Genomic DNA, 24,980 nt, shown 5'->3' with positions numbered 1-24,980 from the left:
GTATTTTAGTAAGGAAAACAGGTACTTATCCTATAAATTAGAATACATCCTTTAATATAACAATGTTTTGTAAAGAATTTACTACCATCATGGGTTTTTAAGAGTTGAAGAGTAATAAAACCTCAGGGGGTACATCTTCAGGAGATTGGTGAATCTGTGACTAAGAATACCAGTGAGAGTCTGCCTTTATTTTATGATCTTTAATATACTGTAGTGTGTCAAAATTCCTGTATGTCTTTAAAAAAATTTGCTTTTCCTAATAGAGTTAATTACAGTTCATTTCAAACAGATCTGTGTTAAAGAAATTGAGAAATGATTACTTGCCCACAAAAACCATTTTAAGACAAAAGGTCTGTCACTGGATATATTGCATTGTGCTCTGCCATTGCTTGCTGGACCTAGAACAATGTTTGACTATTCATTTCCAGTTTTACTGGTATAATTTAGCACATTCTTTTTGAAGCTACTGTTGAAAGTTATAGAATGGATTCCTTCTCTAAAAATTTCTCAAAAAATTTCTCCTTTTGTTTTGTTTTCTAGGAACGATTTCAGTTTCCGTCCCATGTTACAGATGTATCTGAAGAAGCAAAAGATCTTATTCAGCGACTTATCTGCAGTAGGGAGCGTAGACTGGGACAGAATGGAATAGAAGATTTTAAGTCTCATGCATTTTTTGAAGGACTTAATTGGGATAACATCCGAAACCTAGAAGCACCTTATATTCCAGACGTTAGCAGTCCTTCTGACACCTCAAACTTTGATGTAGATGATGATGTATTGAGAAATCCAGTGAGTCTTCATTTTTAAATATTTCTAATGCAAGTATGCAACCTTGCTGCACTATAAGGTACTAGTGAGAACTTATTTCAAAATAAGTAATGTAAGAGATGAAAAATAAGTCATTCCAAATTTGAAAAATTTGAGTTTTTAATCGCTGGCATTTTGGGTTATTAGAAATCGTAAGCTGCTTTTCTAAATGGTAGCGCTTGCCGAAATGGACTACTGTTACATGGCCAGTCACAGTTAAAACATATTTCAGTGGGGAAAAAACCTTAGTTCCCCTTTTAGTTTACCTTTACAAGGAGATAGTATTTGGATTTATTCCTTTTCAAAGGTGAAAAAAAAAAAAATCTGTCTTCGGTAATACACATATATTCTCCATGCAGCTTGCAATCACAGCTGTCCAAACGCGAGAGCTCGCACTGCCACTTCTGCACTCACTTAAGAACCAGGAGGTTGGTTTCTGGAGTGGGAACATTGGTGTTCCCCTCCTCCATTTCTGTTGTGTAGTAGTTGGGTCAGGAAGAGCAGAGGGCTTTTGTGGTAATTCGTTCATCAGCTTGTATTCCAAGAAGTGAAGAGCTTTTGGCACCTTTTTTATTGCCTATCTAACAGTAACTAGCATACTAAAGTAACAGTATTCATTTTGGCGCCAGGTCACTTTCAGTTGGGAACTTGAAATTTCAGGTTTTCTTTTACTGATTGCATTGTGCTTTGAACTTGTTGAAATGTTGCTGTTTCAAGTGCCAGTTCAAGAGCCTCCTAAATTCAGGTCATTATATTTAGTGACCTGATCTGAAATAAAGTTCGTCCAGGGACAATGGAAGGCTATACAATGAAGCATAACTGCCGATTGTCAATTGGTATGTGCGAAGAAAAGTCTTTCTGTTAGCTCTCTCTCTTTAACTGTTGAGGCTAAATCAAATGCCTTTAGCTCTATATGGGTTTTAGTTCTTTTAGCATGTCTTCATACATGTTGTTTTCATGCAGGAAGTGGTGCCACCAAGTTCTCATACAGGCTTTTCTGGACTGCATTTACCATTCGTTGGGTTTACCTACACAACTGATAGGTAAGCAAAGGATATGTTGTTCATTAAACTAGTTTTTTCAAATGCAGCTACTTGTAGGAAATTCTCATTTTTATAAGCATGTAGAAAGGTTGATGTCTACAGGTGTACCTCTGGATAAACCTTTATCCCTTTTTTTCCCCCAAGTCTTTGAACATAGTTTGATCATGCTTGCTGAAGTATTTAATGTTTTTTCTATTTGAAATGAAACAAAGTTAAGGGACTAGATGTACCACTTGAAATTGAGTATAAACTTGCTGTTCCTGCATTAAGAGGCTGAGAGCAAGTCTTGTCCACGTTGCATGTCTGCCAGGAACAGTTCAGGATTAGCTCACTGGTCCAAAGACCTGCTAGTAAGCTAAATTAACATAGATGGTTCTGAGCATGGACAAAGCGGCTCACTTTGCACATCTTTGAAGTGCCCTCCATCTGACTTCAGAGATCCCTTAAACATGTACTTTTCTCTGATCTCAAAAGTTTTTCTGCCTGTTTGTTATTTCCCTTTGTTGGGGTTTGTTACCCCGTCCAATACTACTTCAGAAAGAACCCAGTACACACACCTCACGCTTCTCAGAGTGCGATAATGTGGCTTAACTTAAATCCATCTTTGTCACACTTTGAACCAAACTTTTGGATTTGTTTCTCAGTCCTCTCAGTGCAGTTACACTTACCTGCTTACTTCACTGTCAGGTAGTACTAACCGTTGGCATAGGAGAGTTAACATTTTCAATCATTTAGGCAGTTTGTAAAGTAAATATACATCCACATCATTAAAGTCCTGAATGCAGGTATCTTAATTCTATAGCAGTGTGCACATTAGCTAGGGAGTAATAACTTTATCTACCCTGACAATTGTCTGAACAGTAACAATTACTGCAGTAATTATTCTTGTAAGTTTAAGGTGTGTATTTGCTGAAATCCCAGCATGTCATTGCTATAGGCTGCTGTGCGTATTTATTAAAATGTTCTAATTTATGTATTTGTTTTCAGCTCTTTATCTGATAGAGGCACTTTAAAGAGTGCAGTGCAGTCTGACACTGTAACCAAAGATATGGATGTACAGCGTGACTTAAAGAACACTTCACAAATAGAAGGCTATGAAAAGAAAATACGGAAATTAGAGCAAGAAAAGCAGGATTTGAACAGAAAACTGCAAGGTTAGTGATTTATATTTGTTTGGATTCTTAGTTCTGCTCATTAGGAGGACTTGGAATGTATTTTATTGAAAACCTTTTCCTTCCTTTTCCGATTTTAAGAATCTACACAGACAGCGCAGAACCTCCAGGGTCCAGTGTGTGTTACAGTAAATACAAGCCGTGATAAGGAAATAAAAAAATTAAATGAAGAAATTGAACGCTTGAAAAACAAATTAACAGGTAAGCCTCTGGCACGGTAATTAATGTAATGTAATTTAATTTTACTAGGAGTAGCAAAATATGTACTGTGTTTTTTGCAATAAGTAGAATTAATGTTCTTGAGGTGCTTGAAAAAAAAGGCTTTTTTTAAAAGTCTCATTCAATATGAAGAGGCATTTCAATTTTTTCCAGATGAGCACTTAAATTTTTCTTTTGCTTACTCTCTTGATAGCATATACTAGCATGGGGAGTCTAGAGTACAATGAATTGTCTAGATGGGTTCAGTTAAATATTTCTTGTGATGTCTCTAGAAGTCTCAAGAGATCCTGTTCACCTGCTCTCCTGCAAGATATTTTTTGGAGGGGTTTTGCTGAACGTAGGTGTAAGAGACACTGGGGAGAGGAGACTAGCTGCCTTTTAGTAACATAAGGGGATAGGTGCAAGGATGTGTAATAATAGTTCACATTTAAATATTTCTGAGCTCCTGCTCCCTTTGTGTTTCTGTCTGGTGATGCATTAATTAGGAAGCACTGAGCATTGCAGAAAAACAAATACTGGCATCTGTCCTGAGAGAAGACGGACTCATCCATATCACTGAAAATCTGTTGCTTGACAACGCTATTAGTTTATCCATACAAACCTCCCGATAGCATCTAATTTTTAAGTGAGAATCAGTGGCAAACAAAATGGTAGTTTTGAATCCTAATGACTTGGCTGAGAGGTTTATAGTGGCCTGTAGTATAAGTGAGTTCAGATGCTGAGTTGCTGATGCTGATTTTTTTTTCTCCCCCTGATGTTTGGCAATATACCCCCTTTGTAGGTGCACGCATTGTGAAAATAAGCTGAGCTCTCCTAAAAAGATTATCCTTCGAAAAAAAGCCATTCTTGTACGTTCTAGAATTAGGTTTGAGTCAAAATAGTTAGAGTAAGGTGCTACTTCTCCAAATGGTTCAGGTTTATCCAGCTCTTCCATTGATGGTGTCCTGTTAAATATAAAAACTAGCGGTATGATCTCATTTAAAAAGAAGTAGTATTGGTTCATGTAGAGTGGGAGGAGGTTCGTGCTGAAATGAGGAAAGGAGTAATACTTCAATCATTACAGCAGGGCTTGGGATCCCTGAATACATAGGTCCAATTTCCTGTTCTGTCACAGACATCGGTGGAACTTGAGTGAGACGGTTATTCCCTGTGCAATTTCTTACTTACTTGTTTAAAAGAAATAGTAATTAAAATCAAATGGTGAATAGCAGTTCATTTTCTTAACAGCTCTTAAGAGTGAGCAGAAATACATAAAGGTGGTTAGTTTGTTGCACTTGAAGGTGATAATCTCAAATCAAATTCGTTTAATTTTCTTTGAGAGCAAAGAGAGAACGACCAGGAATATGGGCAGTCAGGTCTCCAGCCCGCCTCGTGCAGGATGGTATTCCCTTCCCAGATTGTGAGTTCTTGTCTACTCTAGGACATAAATAGTCCTCTCCTGTCCTGCTGGATGCACTAATGACTGACTGTAGCCTTGCTTGTCATATACTGAAAACTGTTTAGGAGACAAATTACTAGAACTGGAATTTGAACAACTCAAGTTTATTTCGATGTTTTCAAGGGCTAGTTGTTGCATTCCTCAAAAACAAAACAGACCCCTGTGCTAAGGCTTTTTCAGTTCAAGAGATCACAGTCTTTGGGAGGATTTCTTTAATAGGCTAAGAAAATTAAAATTATATGGAGCTGTCAATGCTTCAAAATTACCTTAAACAGTCTAAAACGGCAGGAACAGGAAAGAAGTTGATTTTTGAAACAAGGTGATGCCAGTTTGCTTGAGTAATGTTGCTTCCTTTATTGGTGTAAATTTGGGACCAGTTACCCTTAATATGTATTAATCTACAGATATAAATAAGCTGGAAGGACAGCTTGCAGATGCAGTGGCTTTTCGACAAGAACATGAAGACTCTATACACAAGTTGAAAGGACTAGAAAAACAGTGCAGAGTACTGCGGCAAGAAAAGGAGGACCTTCATAAGGTACTGATCCGAAGATAGATATGTTTAAAAATGGTCGTGTAAAGTAGTTATAGAACAGTTTTGTTGTGTTGTAGTTTTAGTGTTTTAAATGCTGCTTTTTAGAACTATACTGAGATGTTAGTGAACTTGTTAACTTTATTAGCAATACAGTAGTTTTCCAAAGTAGCACACTTATTTTTTTAAAGTTGATAGGCACCTTATTTATTTCAAATGTGTTCTGCTAGGGGGAACAAACACCTAAAGAATGGTTTAACTGTTTAATTATTCTAAATGGTTTCAATATACACATGAGTTAAACTCAGATCTGTGGCTAGTCATCAGTCCTGTAGGTACCAAAAAGCATATGTGTGTGTATATATATGAAAGAGTTAATATAGCTAAGTCACTGCTCCAGTGTGAGCCCACTTACTCTTTGTAATACCAAAAGGTTAATTGTTGCTTAAGGCTGAGGATGAATTTTAGGCAATTATTTACTGTTGTGTAAATTACACCTTTGTTTGCTTCCTAAAATGTAACAGTATCTTAGTTTAAGTCAGAAAAATATTTTGCAGTAAAGTAAATATGGGTTTGCATATACTACATACCACTTTAAATAATATCAAAAAAAGCTACCTGCATTCAAATAGCTAGTTTTGGAAAAGTCTAGCAGCCATATTGTTCATGTGGCATTTAGATGGACCCAAAAGTAATCCACAGGCCACAATCTCTGGGGTTTTTGTCCACTAGAATTTAACAGTCTCTCTTCTGTCTGTTAACCACTGTTAAGGGTTATTTACCATAGTAGCAGAGAAGGCAAATCTGCTTCTGCTGGTTTGAACGCACATGCCCTTTGGGAAGTTAATGAATGCTCTTGCAGTACTCCTCTTAATGGCAGATTTTTTTACAAGTCTTTGGCCAGTATACATTTATTCTGTTGTTAATCTTGTTAGTTTTTGTTAAAGGAAACAGCTTTTATACTTTCAATTAAAGTATTAGAGCTTCACAGTTTGTTTTAAGGAATCTTCTTCAGTTTTATGAAGAATTTTACAAAATTTGCTGCAGCGTCTCAGTGCTAATACAGTGTATTTGGTGGCTCCTCTGAATGTGCTGTCTGCTAAAAAACTCCTTTCAAAAAAGGTTACTATTGTGCAGGTACATGGTGGTAACCTGAAATTAAGTTATTTAGAAGTGAGGTGGCGTTGTGTAGTCAGATTTATAAGAAAAACTTCTGGAACAGCAAAGGTGCACCTGGAGCTGCCATACTAGGAAGCAGAATAACTGCTGTCTTGGTATGTTACTGCAGCCGTTTACCCAGAAAAAAAAACTTTGTCTAAATTAAGTGTTATAATTCATATTTAAAAGTTATGTGAGGACTTTGAGCTTTCAAGTCATTCTTATGTAGGTCCACTTCCTTTCTTCTTGGAAAGAATGACTTTTTATTATACTTTTTTATTTAAACCAGCAACTTGTAGAGGCCTCAGAGAGATTAAAGACACAATCTAAAGAACTGAGGGATGCCCACCAGCAAAGAAAACTAGCTGTGAAGGAGTTCTCTGAGCTCAGTGAGAGGATGGGAGACTTGCGGTCCCAAAAGCAGAAGCTGTCCCGTCAACTTCGCGACAAAGAAGAGGAGATGGAAATGAGCATGCAGAAAATTGATGCCATGCGACAGGATGTCCGTAAATCGGAGAAGATCAGAAAAGAGGTAGCTTGATAGAATAGCTAACAGTAAAATGTTTCAGCTGGTTCTTGTCCAGTACCTCATGTGATTGTATCGAAAAATCAGGACTGTTAACAAAAATTTACTTTGCCCAAGTCAAAGAAATTATGCCAGTAACTCTTCCATATAGCTTTGCTTCGGATCACAAATAGGTCTTGATTTTGTTTCTAAATGTTTTGCTGATATATTAGGAAATTAATCAAGTCATCTTTTTTGTTCTTTCTCAGGCTGATTTTAGTCTGGAGGAAACTATTCTTGCTATATATGCCCAGCTTCTGAGTTCTTGCATTTTGATTCTTGTAGACTCTGACTCACAAGTCAGCTCAAAACCTAGAAGGCTTAATGTTTTCATGTGCTTTAAGGCTGGAGTATTCTGATTTCATTTTTTTCAACTGAATTTTTTCTTCAGCTGGAGGGAGGAATAGTGATACAGACTAAATAGGTGGTTTTCCTTTCTCTGTCGTTAGTAATTGTAGAAAATGTTTGTAATATCTTTAAGCAAGTTAATTTCCCATTAGTATTCTAGGCAATTTATAGTTTTACATAAAATGAAGTGGATAACCAGAAGAGGGCATAAGAAACAGCTATTTTGGCTAACCCGGAGTGTTTTAATCACTGAAAAATGATCTGATTTTATGTATTCTCTGGGTGAAGTGTAGAAGAGAAATTCAAGATCTTTAATTTGGTAGCAATGTTTATAAAGGGCAATCTATGAAAATGTACTAGGAGATGTAGTTTCTCCGACTTTTCTCGGTGAATAAGAAGTGGTAGTTAACTGGGGAAGGCAAGGTTGTGGCACCATATTTGATGTGTAGGGCTGTGGCACCTCGTCTCTGGAGCAGAGTGCATCAGGCATTCAGGTGTTGCTGCTTATTCAGTTAAATATGTCCATGCAGAGCTTTATAATCTCCTGTCTTTGTTACAAATTCCTCTGTTCTCCCTTTCCTAACAGCTGTATCAATCTTCTATTCAGAACATAGTTTATAAGTTCATTATCCTGGCCCACAATTCTAAATACAGTCCTTTTAAAAGCAACTTTGCGAGTTTAATTTGAGTGCAGAAAACCAAATCTTACTCTTCCTGTCCAGTTTTAAAACTGTGCCACTATTGCTTGAATTGCAACAGTTGCCTTAGTTGCCACAAAATTGTCTTTCTGATAAGCTGTCTGAAGTTGACAAAGGGATGATCAAGCTTTTTTGTTCTGTAATTGCAAAGTAAAGGTGTTCAGTGTTCATATTTGACGTATTTTGCAATAATTTGTCTCAAAGATTAGGATTTTTAAGCTGCCTTAGTAGGTACTGTGGCGTGGAGCTGACCTGTAAATGCAGGAGACCTTTTTGCTTTCACAGCTGCAATGACTTCCTAGTGCCATTTCCTTCTCTTAGCATTAATAGAAGCTGTGCAGTCATCCCTGCACATACTCTGTGTAGTTCATATCAGTACAAACAGTCAAATAGTAATAGTTGTACTGTGTGTGACAGATGGATGTCTGGATCAATGAAGGCAAAACAATTATCATGGCATTCTGAGATGATTGGTATAGTGGTGTAACATAAAATAGAAATATGGAAAAACTTACTGCTCATCTATATGGAGGAAAGGAAATGAATGATACAGGTAGGACTATCCTGTGTTGAAATGACTTAAAATTACCCTTGTTGCAGCTGGAAGCCCAACTTGAAGAAGCTGTAGCAGAAGCATCAAAAGAACGCAAACTTCGTGAGCACAGTGAGGTCTTCTCCAAGCAACTGGAAAATGAACTGGAAGCACTAAAGGTTACATGGTTTTTGACAAATTTTTACTCTTGGCACAGGAGCTGCTGCAATAGTTTTGCTTACTCAACTGTTGATACCTGTGGGAGACTTAAACTACAGCCTGACCTAACCGGTCAGGTTTATTTGGGGTTGTTTTTTTTTGTTTGGTGGTTTTTTTTTTTGGCTTGAAGTACTTCAATATCTCATTGGACACTAATGTCTTGAAAATGTCTGATTTATGAATGCTAAGCAAATACTAAACCAATGTGATCCAAATTTGTTATCTCCGCAACCCATTTGAACCCCTTATTAGAGTCATGTAATCAGAGCAGCCACTTATGGGGCTTAATGCTTGGAGCCAGGCACCTTTTAAATCACTCAGTGCCCAGATAAAAATTTTTCCAAAGTGCCACCAATTCAACAATTCTAAGTTTAAATAATGTTTCCAAAATAAAAAGATTATAGCCTCTTCCTGATGGTGTTTATTCTTCTCTGCAGCTGAAGCAGGGAGGCCGGGCAGCAGGTGCCACACAAGAGCACCAGCAGGAGCTTTCCAAAATTAAGTCTGAGCTGGAAAAGAAAATCTTATTTTATGAAGAGGAGTTGGTCCGACGAGAAGCATCACATGTTTTGGAAGTAAAAAATGTGAAAAAGGAAGTACATGATTCAGAGAGCCATCAGCTTGCACTGCAGAAAGAGATCATGATATTAAAGGATAAACTAGAGAAAACAAAGCGAGAGAGGTAAGCTTTTGGGCATGATTCATTAACTATCGATTCTTTTGGTGGGTGTTTTTGTATATTGCAATGCATAGGTGTCTGTGCAGGATGGTATATCACCTTAACTCTGTTTATTCTTTTTGAGAATCCCAGTCTACAGCTTCAGCAGTGGTACAGAATAAGTGTTTCTATTCTATTTCTTTATATTTCCTTCTCCTTAGGCACAGTGAAATGGAGGAAGCAGTAGGAACAATGAAAGAGAAATATGAGCGTGAAAGATCTATGCTCTTGGAAGATAACAAAAAGCTAACAACAGAAAATGAGAGGGTAATTATTTTAGGAAATATTTTTAAGCAAAATATCATTCTTATTTTGTTACTTTCTGGTGTTGCAGTAGGCTGCTCATTGATCAGCACAGATTTGTAAATGTTCAGGCAATATCTGAATAAAACAAATGTAGTTTTCACAACACAAATGTGAGAGATCTGGCTAAATAGTAACTTTAGCATCTCAGTACTGCTCTTTGTGGGATTGATTCCCACAAACCAGATGGCACCACCACCTTCTGATCTGTTCATGAAGGCCACACAGAGAGGGAAGCATTTACAAAGATTGCCTTCCTTCCTGATGGCTTACAGTTAAACCTCATTCTTCTCCATGGCCTCTACACTCTATTTTTCTTTTTAATTGTTTTGGATTGTTTTGTGTAAACTGGCAACATGGTGTTCTATGCTCAGGAGCTAGTCTCCAGTTCCACACAAAAAAAGAACCCCTCCCAGTTCTTTGGTCTGTGTTAGAACTTCCAGATAGCCTAGAGTGGTCTTGTTTGTTCAGATTTTATATGCATGTAGACACATGCCTAGGTTAAAAAATGACATAAGCCATGGGTGAAACTAATCTTTTGTTTCAGCTTTGCTCCTTTGTGGACAAATTAACAGCACAGAACAGGCAACTAGAAGATGAGCTCCAAGACCTAGCAGCAAAGAAGGAGTCTGTTGCTCATTGGGAAGCTCAGATCGCAGAAATTATTCAATGGTATGTGCTGATTAGAGATCCAGATGACCACTTTCAACTTTTGAAATATTGATTGGCTTTTCCTTTTTTTAATGTATAGTTAGGCCCTTTCTCTGCGTCTGGGATCAGCAAAAGCATGGTACACCTGGAGTGTTGATTAACTTTCCTGCTTTCTAGTATTGCTGCGTAGTAATGACAAGTGATATTGTCAGATGCTATTAAGTGTGAAGGACAGGGTTTTGGTGTCAACTTGCTTCAGACTCTAAAGCAATCGTTATTAAATCACCCAATTTGGAATATTTTAATATTCATTCAGGAAGATGGTGATGATTGAAAACATACAGAACCTCACTAGCTGTATTAGACAAGCACTTGCACTTAATTCACAGGTCAGTTCTTCCCTCTGTTATTTGCTGTTTTAGGAGGCTGTGTGCAAGTATTTTCAGCATGCAAGACAAGAAGGACTAGAAGGTAGCCCTTATAAGAATTGAGTAAGCGACATGCAGATCATGTTCCAAACAATAACAGTGAATCTCTGCAAAACTCTTGCTGATGGCGGAGGGGAAACTTCAGTTTCCCTAGCAACTGCCACAATCAAGAGAATGAGATAAAAGGAAAATCTAAAGCAGGCAATCTAAGATATATTCGGTTTTCTACTGCTGGGAGAGTTTTCCCTGCTGTGTCCATTTCTGCTATGTCCTTAAATCCAGTGTGTACGCTCCGATTATTTGGTGGTACAGTATTTGGTGCTATGAGCCATTAAACTGTTAAGTAACAGGTTTTTGTAATGCACCATAGGGTAAGTGATGAGAAGGATGCTCGTGGCTATCTCCAAGCGTTAGCTTCCAAGATGACAGAAGAACTAGAATCATTGAGAAGTTCCAGTCTGGGGTCACGAACACTGGTAAGAAAATACCAAGCATTCAGGCTGTTCTGGGGGTGTCTAAGAACCTACTTTTTTAGTTTCAGCTAATGCCTTATCAATATCTGTTCATAATCAGAATTCTTTTCTAATAAATCCTCTGCTCTGCTGAAGACTTTCTAGATTTTAACTATTGCATGTGAAATCCATTTGGGTCATCTGATCAGAATTTGGTAGTTAGAGGCAGGGGGGTGTTTCTTACTAATTTCTACCATCACAAACTGCTTTAAACAGTACAGAGGAGAGAAGAAACAATAGCTTAACCATTAAAGGGGAGTACAGAAATGTACCTCACCATGTTAAATGCAAGTGAATAATTTTAATTGCCTTTACAGTGGGATAACAAAGTTCAGTTTTTGTTTGTAAACAAGCGTTAGCTAGTTGGTATCATTACAAACTAGTGACACACTGAGAGCGTGTAGCTTTATTTACATGCAGAACAATGAGACCTTATGCCATAATTTTCCCATATAGTAATAACATGAATTCCCCCCAAAATCTGCAGAACAGTAGACCCCTTGCGAAGGAGTAGTCTCAAAGGTGAAAACACTGTCTTGCTTGGCAGGATCTAAATAACTGCATAAGGAAAGGGAGAGCCATTTGCAGCTAGGCATGGGAGCCCACATCCCTAGCAATGCCCGTCAGTGCAGTCTGCCATGCAAAGAGTCCTGCTGCTGCTGGTTTATACAGATGAGAAGTTACTCACCCCTTCCCAACCTGTGAATTGCAGAAAATAAAAGAAAGTTATGACTTCCTATGAGCTAACATCAAGAGATTATTATAATATTGAGAGGTTTAATAGGAAGAAAGATCAGATCAAATGCAATTGGCACTTTTTCTCAGCTACTGCCGGAATAAAGAACGCTGTCTGTTTATATTACAGCTGGTTTTGTAACTTCAGCAGAACCTGATCTAAGGCAATTCTTTCTCAACATAAAAAAAGTCTCTCATTTTCATGACTGTTATTTGCAAGTTCATGTGCAACTTGAGAGGTATCCATTAGGCATATCAGAAATGTAGGCCACAGTGAAAAATGCTTGGAAAACTAGCTTTTGGGGGTAGTAGGATGGAATTGCGTGGTGTACACAGAGGTATAGTGTATGCTGCTTAGCAAGTGTAAGAATTGTTCTCAAACGGGTATCTTGGGTATCTCAAGACACAGATTTCATTTTTTCGCATTTTTGCCGCTCAGGAAGTTTTAGATTAGTATGTTTTACATTAAATATTTATATTTGTCTCATGTTTGGAAATCCAGTATGTCATCGTGCAAGTTTTGTACTCTTTTCTAGATTGGGCAATGAAAACTAGCCATTTTCAATGGGTTCTCTCAGTCTGACTGCCACGCTCGGTGATCCAGCATTTTGGTTTCAAGCATACTGTGTTAGTGATTTAACCATTATAAAAATTGCTCATTAATTCATTTTTGTGTAACAAAGTCTGACTATTGACTGATTTCCATGTAGCAGGAATACTGTCCGTAACTTATTAAAAGAGTGTTCTCTGAACCAGTGTGAAAGCTATTTTATGTCTTTGAACAAGAATAGAAATATCTTAGGACAGTTGATACTAAAATTCAGTAACTTACTGCAACAGGATCCCCTTTGGAAAGTGCGGCGCAGTCAGAAGTTGGATATGTCAGCTAGGCTGGAATTACAGTCTGCCCTTGATGCAGAAATTCGTGCCAAACAACTAGTTCAAGAAGAGCTACGAAAAGTTAAAGATGCAAACATATCTTTTGAAAGGTAATAAGGGCTTTGGTTCTGTTTGGGGTTTAATGCACTGCTCTAAACTGCTGGTTAGAATAGTAACTTTCTTAAAATGGCCCCTCGTGCCTGGGATATTGGACTTTTCCAGAAAGATCCCATTCCACAGACTACACATTTTTTACATAGTCATATGAGAACTGTAAAAATTTCTTCAAGTAAACATTTCACTGCTGTGAGTAGATTGGTAATAAGGTACGGATCTTGGGCACCTGGTGGGGGGGGAAGCGTAAAAGCAAATTCAAAGCAAATTCAATGCCTTTTCTTAGACTAACTGGAGAGCAGACATATTCTTGGGAATTAAAAGCCAGACTGCTATTAGAAGAATTTTGTTTGGCAGATATCTGCAGTGATAGCAGGCGTCTCAAGTAGAGTTTTCACTGTATAGTCAAGTAGTGAGGTGTCTATTCAGGGGAAAAATAAAATTAATCAGCACTCCTGGGGTGGGGTGTGGGGGGTAATTTTTCCAAAATTGAGATGTAGGACCAGAAATTAACAACCCTGTGCACTGGCCTTCCTGCCTTTGAGACATTTCAGACTGCATTTTGATCATATTGCGTTGCTTTAGTAAATTAAAGGAATCAGAAGCAAAAAATAGGGAACTGTTGGAAGAGATGGAAAGTTTGAAGAAAAAACTGGAAGAAAAATACAGAACAGATTCAGGTAATTAAAGTTACTGTGTTTTAACAGAGTTCTAATACCATCTGCAATGTTGCCTTTTAGCTAAGCCTGTTCTGCTTTCCGTTTTAGGTCTCAAACTTCCAGACTTTCAAGATTCCATTTTTGAATATTTCAACACCTCTCCTCTTGCACGTGATCTGACTTTCAGAGTGAGTTATTACATAAAATAACTATAAAAATGTGATAACTGAATCATATTTTTAATACATAAAAGTAATGCTTAGGCACTATATGGCACATTTGGATCTGGCATATTAGCCAAATTAGTATGGCACAGAACTGGGTGTCCAGAAGATGTCAGATTGCTTGGCATTTTGTAGGGAAGCCAGCACCTTTGCGAAACGTTCCCAGAAGTTCACATTAATTATTTCCCATTCTAGCTTCTGTGTTTAGGTTAACCTCAAATATTTGGCTGAATAATATATATTTAGGGTTTTTGTGGAAAGGCTGGCACACCCTCTTACATATAAGGGATTAAATGCTTTGCAGTTGGAAGATGCTGATTAATACAAGGAAAAGTATTCACACAGTATCTGTTTAAACAGATATGTAAAATTGTTGGCTCCAGATCTTATGGAGTGGTTAGAGTAGAAGGAGAATCAGAAAACCCACAGATGTTGGTATAATAAGTTTATCATGACACACCCTCTGATCCTTAGAAAACTAATCATACAAATCACAGCTCTAACTGGGCGTTTCAGTTAAAAAGGTTTGTGCATTCCCCAAGGAAGCAGCTGTTAAATGCAACATTGAATAACATTTCCTTACTTCACAAACTCTTGATCCGTGAAGATTTTTTGGGATGCGTTCTTGCGAAACACATAGATGGTTTAGGATAAAACCAAGAGCTGGAATTGGAAAGGATAATCTGTTACGTTTATGGAGCTGAGTTAAAGGGGCTCGAGTTAAAACCTCATCAGGCAGGTTAGATTTTATATCTGAAATGTGTACTCCCTACATTTTTTTTTTTCCAAATTGTCGCTGTCACTAAAAAGAAAGCCTACAGGCATGCTGTGATGTTTACATCCACTTTGTTTATGTGCTGTTCCTGGTCACAAAATGTCCACACTGGTTTTCTTGCTGAAGCAGCAAGATGTGCTATATGGATGAGGTGGACAGAATAGACTAGAACATGATACGTGCTAGTATCAGAATAATAATTTTAGTCTACTGACCTTTATATTTTAAAACATTGCTTTAAAAAGTGCCAGATATACTTACAACAGTAACATGTAGAATATCAAGCCCGTAACTAATCCAGATTCCATTCTACAGATCCTGCAATAAATACATAGTCGCTATGGAAATGCAGGTGGCATTTCCTGATGAATTACATTAAAATTGCTGATACTGTACTTAATGACTTCCATTAACAATTTTTTTCACATATACTTATAAGGATAGTCCGTGTCATCTGCTCTGGCATAATTCAGTTTGAATAAATATCATTTGGCCATATAAAACATTTTATTTAGCTAGCCTACTAATATTCTATCTGAAGTTTTCCTGTGGGTGATAAGTGACCGTTTTTATCCCTCATATCCGTTACAACAAAGGATTCTGTTTCTTCTTCGTCTACATCTTCTCTGCTAGCCTTTTGGGAAGAAGTAAGTTTTTGCTAGTAGTTTTGTCTCCTTATTTTGTTGTGACCTGTCATAGTAAAAATGGCCTTCTAAAACTAGATATTTTGTTTCCTTAACTTCTCTATAACTTAATCCATTAAATAGAGCTAGTTTAGTTTTCTTTTAATACCTCTTTACAGGCTTACTATTTTATATTTTGACTATCTTTATGGCTAAAGCTGAATCACACTTAGCATTTTTAAATAGTTCATATTACATAATGGTACAATTTGATCTTAAATGCCCCAGCCCTATCAATCAATTAATAACAAAAAAATAACAAATATCTGAACATATTTAGTGAGCTAACTAAACTTCAGCCATCTTCCTGTCTAAACTGGCTGGGAAGGGAATGATTCATTACTTGTTGCCTTTAGTGCTCGTTATGTCATTGATGTTAAGTCTAATCTGATGTTGTTAATCGTGATTTTCATGATGTCCTCAGAGAACAATAATACAGTATCCTACTTCCACACCCAGCTTCTTAGCTCTGGAGTAGTAGCATACTTCCCCCTTGTGCTGGCAATTAGTAGTTGCTAATGTAAGTGTGAATTTATAGAAGGCTTGTAATGGATGCTAGTCTTAAATTTTAGTGACATGTAAGACAATGTGATTAAGTAGACATTGTTCTAACGACAGAGGCCAACCATTTTTAAACAACTTTTTAAAAGACTGTGAAGTACTACTTTAAGAATTTTTCTTGTGGCAGAATTGCTGGCTTCTGTGTGCTAGAAAAATCCTAGTGTAGTAAGCCGCCACGAGAAATAAGCTATTTTATGGATGATTGCCGAGCTTCTCAAACATAATTCCATACCTGCATGCAAGAGATTAGACACAGCCTTGCTGGGAGAAGGCGGCCGTTACAGCATTTATGCTGCCTACTATGAGGTTTTGCATGTCAGTGCTTTCCAGCTTTTCCATCAGGTGGCAGGGTCTGTTTTGAAGAAAGGTTTTTTCAGAGTGGCAAGTTGTTAGATGTATGCGTGCGGCATATAGAAATCAGCATTGGTTTTGTTTCCATTTTGTTGATGTGAGAGCGCTTCATCAGATCTGTGGTATCTAATCTAACATGTTTGCTGTCACTTTTGCAGACCAGTTCTATTAGTGAGCAGGAAACGCAGGGTCCCAAGTCAGAAGTTTCACCATCTACTTCAGTTGTAACTGCAGAGCAACAACAAGAAGTAAGAGAGCTGTTATTTTACCTGAAGAGTAATTCACTAGAAAGTCTCTGTCTTGTTCATGATAAATACATATTGCAGCATCCATTATGAAGAAGCAGGATTGAATGTTGCTTATTTGCAATGTGTCAGTGTTAATTGCATCTGCTTTGAGGACAGTTGCAAATGAAACTTTTTCGCTGGCTCTGTGTATGTTGATGTACCTCATTTTCATATGTTTTCTGTATTGCTGCTTGTTTGTTACTGTGCAGGCTTTCCTGTGAGTGCTTTAAAACACAATCTGTTTTTATTAAATCAGAATGGCGATGTTTGACGATTAAATTTTTGATCATTTTCAAAAAAGAAAAAGAAAAACCCAGAAGACAATAAGCTTTGCCACCCCGATCTTGAAACAAATTCTTGAAGCCTCATTTTGCTCAATTACAGTTTTTTGTGATTCAGGAACCAATTCGGCTTCAGAGGATGCCTGCTGCTCCTTCCCCCACCATTCAGTCCATTTCTCTAGATGTACCAAAGGTAGGGGGACTGTGCTAACCTTATTCTAAAGAACAAAGGAAAAAATATTATTTATAAATTAGCCCTCCATGTTTGTTCTTGTCCTGTTTGGGTTTGTCATGTGTTTGTTTTTAATCTGTGTTTTTAATCCAATGTTTCCAAATACAAGTTGATGGGTTTTGATTTGCCAGAAGGCATGGCAAAAATAATTGGTTGTAGGTTTGGGTTTGAGTGTCTTATGCAGTTGGAAATAAAACTGTTACTGTTGCCTTGCAGCACCTTTTACAAGCTGCACTTACTTAAAGGAAGCCCAGGTTTCATAATGTAGACTCTGGTATACTGGAGGGTGGTGAAGGGAGTTGCTTGCATTGTTTAAGTACAAAAAGTGAAAAGTTAATTTTTTTTTTTATCCTGAATGTATCTTTCAGCCTAAAGCTCACCAGCTCAATATCAAGTCATTTACAAGCCCTACTCAGTGTAGTCATTGCACCTCTCTTATGGTGGGATTAGTTCGACAAGGTTATGCCTGTGACGGTGAGTCAGTTTAACTTTTTATTTTCAGCAAGTCCCCATTTCTTTGGGGAGGGAATGAAAGAGAGGGGTGGCTGCCACTGAATGGTTCTCCTTTCTTTTGCATCATCAGACTTCTGCAGTAAAAGAATTAATAGAAACCTTCATGGTTCCCTTTCATATTACTAATTCATTCTGCTAGCATTAGTGCTGTTAGCGTGCGTTTGGGAGGGTCGTGGAAGGCAGGAGTGTTTCCTCTTTCTGTAGTGGAGAGGTCTACAGGAATGCTCTGGTAACATGAATCTGAGTCTGTCTATTTTGTGCTATCCTGATCATAAACATCGTATGTTGGGAGGACCATTTGCTAGGTCTTTTGGCCTGTAGCCTGTCATGCTGTCCATTAGTTCTTTGTAAAATGCTTTCTCTGATGCATGTGTTACTATTGAATTCCATGCTTTGAGTATATGGAGGTATTTTTATTTGAAAATACTTTTCTGTCTCTTGATTAGACCCATGAACTCAGTAAGTAGTCCACAGATCTGTTGAAGACACCTCAGTATAAATAAACTTATTGTATTTCTGTGCCCAGTTTAGTTCTCGCTAGTGACACCCTTCCCACTGACACCTTCAGTGTCATATTCAGATTGCCTCATCTGCCTTTCAGGGCTTTTTTCCTGGCAGGTGGTCTGGTGGCAGTTCTTCCCCAGGAGCACCTATTGCTCTGACAGCGCTTGCCCTGGGGCTGCCTTTTGTCTCCTGTTGCTGACAGTTCTGAACTCTTGTTTTTCATCTCTTCCTGCTAGTTTGAAACGGTATTTTTCCCTTAGTGTAGCTATCAACTTTGCTCTTTTTTCCCCTCGTGTATTTTGATTAAGCTCTGCATCATTAGTTTTCCAGTTTGCCTCTTCTCCAGATCTTGATAGCTACAGAAAAAACTTGAATCACATTGACATAAGAATAGAGATGACTCCAGTAGAACAAAACTTTGCCATGTTCCACTCCCAATTGCTTGCTTTTCTCAGTTCCTCCTCTTTTTAATGCTGGAGACCACGGTAAAACACAACTGCGCTTCCAGAGGCCTGTGGAACTGGCTGTATCCTGTGGATTTTCACTATTCTGCAACCAGTGTGCCTTGATATGCACAGTCCCAAATAATTATGATGCTTCCTGAAAGAGATGAATTTATTATCTGGTCTTGGGGAGCACCTACAGTACTTTGCATGCATGGCTCTTTGGTAACCCCTGTCCTCCTGGGAGCAGACTAGCTCAAAGAACAGGCCAGGCAGCCTGCTCTGAGCTGCCCTCTCTCCTGGCTGTTCCCTTGGGCATCGTGAGGAGGAGGTTTGTAGCCTAGTCTGTGGCTTTAGCAGAAGCAGGCTGTTTCCAGGTTTTCTGGAATGCTTTGACCCCCTAGACCTGTAATTATGGAACTAGATCTGCATAGGGTATCTGCCATATGCCCACATCTGAGAATGTGGTTAGGAGGAAGCACAGGATAGGTCACAGTGCTGTGCTACTCTCCCACTGCCTTCCCAGGCCTACTGGTAGAAACAGGTTGGCTGGGACAAACCAGGAAAAATATCTGGAAAGATCTGGTGCATAAACTCTAGGTCAGATTCCTTGATACAACACCTTAATTCATTCCACAGTTTTTGTAGTCTGTCTCTTGTGAAGTGGCATATATCTGAGCTTTTTCTGTGTAGTGCTTCCATGTGAAATGCTCTATAGAAAAGAGACCTCTGTCCCTTGCTGGTGCAGTGCAAAGTGGTATGGAAGTGGTGTAAATGTTAAGAAAGGATGCAACAATTAGTGTATATCTTTGCTCCTTATTTGAACTCTGAGATAGAGATGGGGGGACACCCCTTTCACCACACTGTTGCAGTCCCTGTGTTTAATAGTTTAACCCATGCTATTTTTTTGGTCAGTTTATTTTTACTTTGTTTTTGCAATATTCTTGCCTTCTTGGATCAAATTGAACACCTACTACATTTACCTTGTCTCCTACCACTGCCACATAATTTTTATTCCTCCTTTAGTAATACTTTTTCTCCTCTGTGACTGGGTTAGTTGCTGCTTAACACTGGTGAGGCTGACCAACTCCTTTTCCTTCTGGAAAATGCTTTCACAAGTTGCCTTGAAACATGGTCTCAGTTCCTGCCCTTTATGGAAGTAATAGGCTTAAACGAGAAGATAAAAGCACTTTGGAGAGTCTCATATGATATATAGGTGCATTCACTCCTTTAGCATAGTGGGATATTGCAATATTTGCCAATTTCAGTGTGATTCGTTAATTTGCTGAGTGTAAGGGTAGACTACATTAATCTCCTGTTATGATTGACTCATACATGCATTTCACTGTGGATTTTCTCTTTTGTACTTAGTGTGTTCATTTGCATGCCATGTTTCCTGCAAGGATAGCGCACCTCAGGTCTGCCCTATACCCCCTGAGCAAGCCAAAAGGCCTCTTGGAGTAGATGTGCAAAGAGGAATAGGAACCGCCTATAAAGGTTATGTCAAGGTAATAGTCTTTTGTTCTTGGACAAGAGAAGAATACTAAGCACTTACAGCTATGCAGCTTGGAACCTCTAAGTGTGTTAAAACAGATCTCCTAAATTGTGCTAAAGCCTTAAGGCTTTGTGTGCTATCTGTGTAACTTATTTAACCTTCGTTGCTTTAGATGTGGGAGAAACGGTTGGTTTTACTACACGAGCTAAAGGTTAGTAGATTAGTAGCTGCAATGTTCATAAGTAGTGGGGGGGGGGGAGGGAGGGGGAAGAAAAGCATGCTTTAATGAAGATTTTCTGTCATTGTTGATGTAATCATAATATAAAAGGTAAACTGTCCTACCATTTTGGCATTTGTGGAATATACAAGCCTCATTGTTTGTCTTAATATTACCAATATATTTATTAAACTGTAACAGGGAATGGTTGAACTTAAGGGAGGAAAAAATGATTGCCTGATTACTTGACATTTTTCACTCTGTTTTGAAGGGCAAGCAGAACATGTTCTAATTCCGTTGATCCTAAGTATAAGCTTTTCTAAATGTCCTTATATGTGCTTACATTTAATAAGCAATCAGTTATTTATGCGCAGGTCCCAAAGCCTACAGGAGTTAAGAAAGGGTGGCAGAGGGCTTATGCAGTTGTCTGTGACTGTAAACTGTTCTTATATGATGTGCCTGAAGGAAAATCCACCCAGCCTGGAGTTGTTGCAAGTCAAGTCTTGGACCTCAGGTTTGTATTATTATGACAGAGTAGAAATCCGCTGTATTTTTTCCCTAACAAAAATATTTCTTTAGAGTACACAAAAAAAACTTGTAGATCATGAGAGCTCTGGTCTGCAAATACCTGTGTGTTCTGAATATAGACTGCAGCTAAGTCTAGGCTGAAAGAATTGGCTCAACAAGAAGTCACTTAAATGACTTTATAGTCACTTATACTACAATCACTAATATTTACAGTATTAGCGTGCTTCTTCCTAGAATTCTACATGCACACATGGAAAACAAATGGACTTTGAAATATTGGTTCTTCCCCTGCACTCTGACCTCAGGAGTGAGTCATAGATCATCCCATAGCCAGTAATTTCAGGAACGTTAGAAAAACTGAAGCAGTCTTCAGAAGAAGCACCGACTAATTTTCAGTGCAAGTGGCTCTCACCCTACATTCTCACAGGAGTCATTTTTTCATGGTGAACCATTTGAACCACTGAACACTATCTACAAAAGATCTGAGACTTTCATTGATCAGAGTAACATAGAAGTTTTTTTCATTTCAATTTATGGAAATATCAAGCAACTGTAATACCTTTTAATGTTACAGCACCTTCTCGTTCTGTTGAATATGAAGTTTGCGTTTACAAGCACTTTGATTTATATTTTTTCCAGATAACAGTACCATGGGGTTGCACCAGTACTGCTGTTCTGTTCTCACATTTATTCTCTGGGAACCGTCAGTGTCAGGTGTCTCTGACATGCTGGCAGTGGGAGCAGAAGTGCAGATGTATTGCAAATAAGAGCAGTCACATTGCTTGAAGCAACTCAGCCAGATATTATACCAACTGTCCCATGCTTTATCTGCTTATTGTAGCTGCCTCTTTGAGTCTGTCTTCTGAGGATTCTTAGATGTTTTAATAGACACTAACCACCACAGCTATGAATTCTAGCATGGGCAAGTTTCAGGCATTTGTGTCATCTTTACACTGAAATTGGCAATTATGGTGATCAACTTGGTCAAATTCAGTTTAAAAGGGCTTGTGCAGGCAAGCCCTCTGGGGTGGAGCACTCTGAAATGAAAAAGTTGTTCTCATGTCTGTTTATTTTACTATAATAGAGAATAAAATCTAGCTGTTTTGAAAACCCTTATTTGAATCCCACAAACTATAATTATGTTGCCAAGAGCTTTTTATGTGATTTTTCTTTTTTTCCAAAGGCCCCTCTCTTGCTACACATTGAGGTATGAATTATTCATTTCTAATGTGTCTGCTGGGCTGGAAGAGCAATATTTTCGCTGCTAATTGTAGAATAGGTGTGGTTGGTAAATGAAAACTACACAAAGCCACCCCACTTAACTTCAGGTGGACTGAATGCTGTAGAAACATAACTAAAGCTTGTGAGTTGTTTAGGTCAAGGATGGTTAGAGCCTAACAAAGCAGTGATGGCGGTTGTGACCTCTGTGTGGTGTTAGGAGACTGCAGCCTATTGAAACAGTTGTTATATCGGTTAGATTTTGCTGAATAATGTTACTGTGTGCATGTATGTGATCCTCTTGCTCTCTTTCTTACTAGAGATGAAGATTTTTGTGTGAGCTCTGTCCTAGCATCTGATGTAATACATGCAACTCGTAAAGACATCCCTTGTATATTCAGGGTATGGTTACCAATTTACTCTTAAAGAAAAGACAAGTTAAATACCTGTGTTTTGTTTTGATAGTGAAGTATGTTATCCATATTTAATGTTTATTAAGTTATGCAGAAGTATAAGAATTTACAAGGGGTGCTGAAATGTGTAGAACAACAATATAATACTCCTCTTATAACTGAATGTTAAAGAACAAAGTTATTTTGCTGCTTCCTTGTATATGAAGTTTGGCTTTTTTATTTTCTTGATTATAATGCAGTATATTTTTTCTCTCATCTTCCATTGGTATTACCAGATCCTGTTTTTTCTTTCTTAGCTTTGGAGGACCCTTGCTTTCAGGAAGTGATGCTGTAACAGTAGCCTGAAGCTGGGTTGTACTCACTGGTTCTACTTTGCCACGTATTGTCTTGTATTAAAAAAAAAAAAAAAATATTGAAATTTCAGTTTCCTTAATTTCATATTTAATTATAGTAGAAAAAAATTAAAACAATTCAGAAATTGTGAGAAAACAATTAGCCTAGTTATAGTATCCTCTTTGACGTATGTCCTATCTGAATGCTGTATTTAGTTTTTAACCACAGGAACTTCTTCCATATGTTTTATGTGCATTATACATACTTTGGAAATTTAAAATATGGAGAAAAGTACATTAGTAGCCAATATCTATAATCCATTGCATTTCAATACAGAAACTTACTGTTTTCAGCATCCCTGATCCCCAGTCATCTAAAATAAAATTGGTGGAAAATGGAAGCCAAAGAGCTGACAGTCACCTGCAGTCCCAATGATTTGGTCCTTTAGGGTTTTACTTAGGAAACATCTTGGCTACCTGAATGCTTCTGTGGCTTTGCTTTTCTGCTTTTTTTCTAGAAATATTTTCTGCAGTGGATTTTCATCCTTTAGTTTACTGCAACTTTTACCTTCATTCTCCTCTTTCTTGTTTCCAAATGTATTTTTTTATTCCCATCTGCCTGCTTTCTTCTTAAATTAGCAGATGTGGAATACTATGGGAAAGGACTTCAGAGGAGAGAAAATGAGCTATGCAGAATGGTGGTTGATTCATTTAAGAACAAGGCATCCATAGAGTTTAGCCTGCTTGACTTGCTGCTCTAATTTCTGCCTGCAGTTTTTGACTGAGAAGGTATCTAAGAAAAAAGACTTTTCTGAAATATCACCATGTAAGAATACTTGTGTGGATAGACATGGTAAAATGTCTCCACGGTTTGATCAGATTATCCACTGCTAAAGAGATCTGATGAATTAACTGGAAGCCTGGTTTGTGAGTATATCTATTGAGATACCCTGTTGATGGGAACCAGAGAAGATGCTGCCAAAGTCCACCTTTTTTCTCAGTTTTATGTCCTCCTTCAAAAGAAGGAATTTCTAAAACTGGAAACCAGTAATATGATGGAAGAGAGTCTATTTTCTCAATTTCATTTAATTCTAGATTTGCATCTTGCTGAGACAATGACATAGAGTGGCTTCTACACAACAGTTAAACTGTTACTTTACATCACTTTCTTAAAAATGTGGTCGTTCTTTCATATGTAGTATTTCATGTAACACATGATGTTGATGTCCCACCAAAGACAGATTTTCATGTCTTTTGGATCTTCTACCTGCAGAAAGCCATACCAGAATGCTGCCAAACACTAAAATATTGACACCTCTGACCCCCATGAAATCAAGAAGAGGAAGAACTTGTCTCAGACTCCAACATCTCTTCTTAATAACCACTATTTAAAGTTGGATGTTAGGCCATCCTGGCATCTAGACACTGCAGTCTTAAGTGCTGCCATCAATACGTTTTTAATAATAGTCTAAGAGTGCCTGTAGTGGAGTCAAACAGTAGCAGTTTGAGTTAAAAAGCCTTCAGTTTCACAGCAAACACTGGATTTTTGTATGATGAATAATGCTAGGTATATTATGACCAACTTTTCCCATCTTGTCCTGCATTTGACTGCATGTAAGATGCCACCTTAAAAGACTGAGGAGTGGTGGTACTCCAAAGAGAAAGCCATAGCTGAAGTCTGATTTGGTTTGGTTTTGTTTTCAGATTTAGAAATATTGTTCATTATGCCTCCATCCATCTTTAAAATATTAATGCTTAGTTACAGTTTAGGACATGAGCAAAGCTTGATGCAGAGTAATACGAGCTATGAGCAGTTGCAAACTAGTCGGTTCTTTTCGTACTGCTCTTCACCTTCATCTTGCTTCTGGAGTTCTTTTCTTTGATATCCTATTGTCTCAAGTTTACTTTCAGATTTTTTTTTCAAGATGAATGTTATTGCTTGGTTCGCTCCCTCAGGAAGTGTATGTTGCCTAACCACATCATCCATCTATATGGTGATTTTCTTATCAAGACATTACAGGCTGTTATTCCATGTATGAATAGTTACAGCCTTTAGTTTTGCACTTTTCCACCTTCTGCTGCTTTTCTTCTGTTGTGAGGGCTGATAGTGGTTGATGACATGTTTGTCCATGACTGAAAGCATAGTTCCCATGATCTCACAATTCCTACTACCTATTCATACAGGACACATAA

The 24,980-nt window shown here is 37.9% G+C and overlaps 1 protein-coding gene across 4 annotated transcripts in view; it reads left to right on the top strand.

The window, feature by feature from the left end:
- CDC42BPB (CDC42 binding protein kinase beta) overlaps window positions 1–24,980 on the top strand; it is a 96,070-nt gene that overhangs the window by 57,292 nt on the left and 13,798 nt on the right. For 2 of the 4 annotated variants that reach the window (XM_064460819.1, XM_064460816.1), the window contains exons 8-27: window positions 541–789; window positions 1,771–1,850; window positions 2,838–3,004; window positions 3,104–3,223; window positions 5,084–5,217; window positions 6,659–6,901; window positions 8,581–8,691; window positions 9,169–9,413; window positions 9,611–9,716; window positions 10,300–10,424; window positions 11,202–11,307; window positions 12,919–13,067; window positions 13,657–13,751; window positions 13,839–13,918; window positions 16,483–16,572; window positions 16,996–17,085; window positions 17,493–17,598; window positions 19,956–20,092; window positions 20,671–20,810; window positions 22,363–22,444. In XM_064460819.1, coding sequence (XP_064316889.1) covers window positions 541–789; window positions 1,771–1,850; window positions 2,838–3,004; window positions 3,104–3,223; window positions 5,084–5,217; window positions 6,659–6,901; window positions 8,581–8,691; window positions 9,169–9,413; window positions 9,611–9,716; window positions 10,300–10,424; window positions 11,202–11,307; window positions 12,919–13,067; window positions 13,657–13,751; window positions 13,839–13,918; window positions 16,483–16,572; window positions 16,996–17,085; window positions 17,493–17,598; window positions 19,956–20,092; window positions 20,671–20,810; window positions 22,363–22,444 — 2,655 coding nt within the window. The remainder of the gene's footprint in view (window positions 1–540; window positions 790–1,770; window positions 1,851–2,837; window positions 3,005–3,103; window positions 3,224–5,083; window positions 5,218–6,658; window positions 6,902–8,580; window positions 8,692–9,168; window positions 9,414–9,610; window positions 9,717–10,299; window positions 10,425–11,201; window positions 11,308–12,918; window positions 13,068–13,656; window positions 13,752–13,838; window positions 13,919–16,482; window positions 16,573–16,995; window positions 17,086–17,492; window positions 17,599–19,955; window positions 20,093–20,670; window positions 20,811–22,362; window positions 22,445–24,980) is intronic. The other 2 variants (XM_064460817.1, XM_064460818.1) reach the window with 2 other exon arrangements.

Source organism: Phalacrocorax carbo, chromosome 9 (assembly GCF_963921805.1).
Source record: "Phalacrocorax carbo chromosome 9, bPhaCar2.1, whole genome shotgun sequence".
NCBI lineage: Eukaryota > Metazoa > Chordata > Aves > Suliformes > Phalacrocoracidae > Phalacrocorax > Phalacrocorax carbo.
Note: the sequence above shows the minus strand (reverse complement) of the source record. Positions and strands in the feature narration are given on the sequence as shown.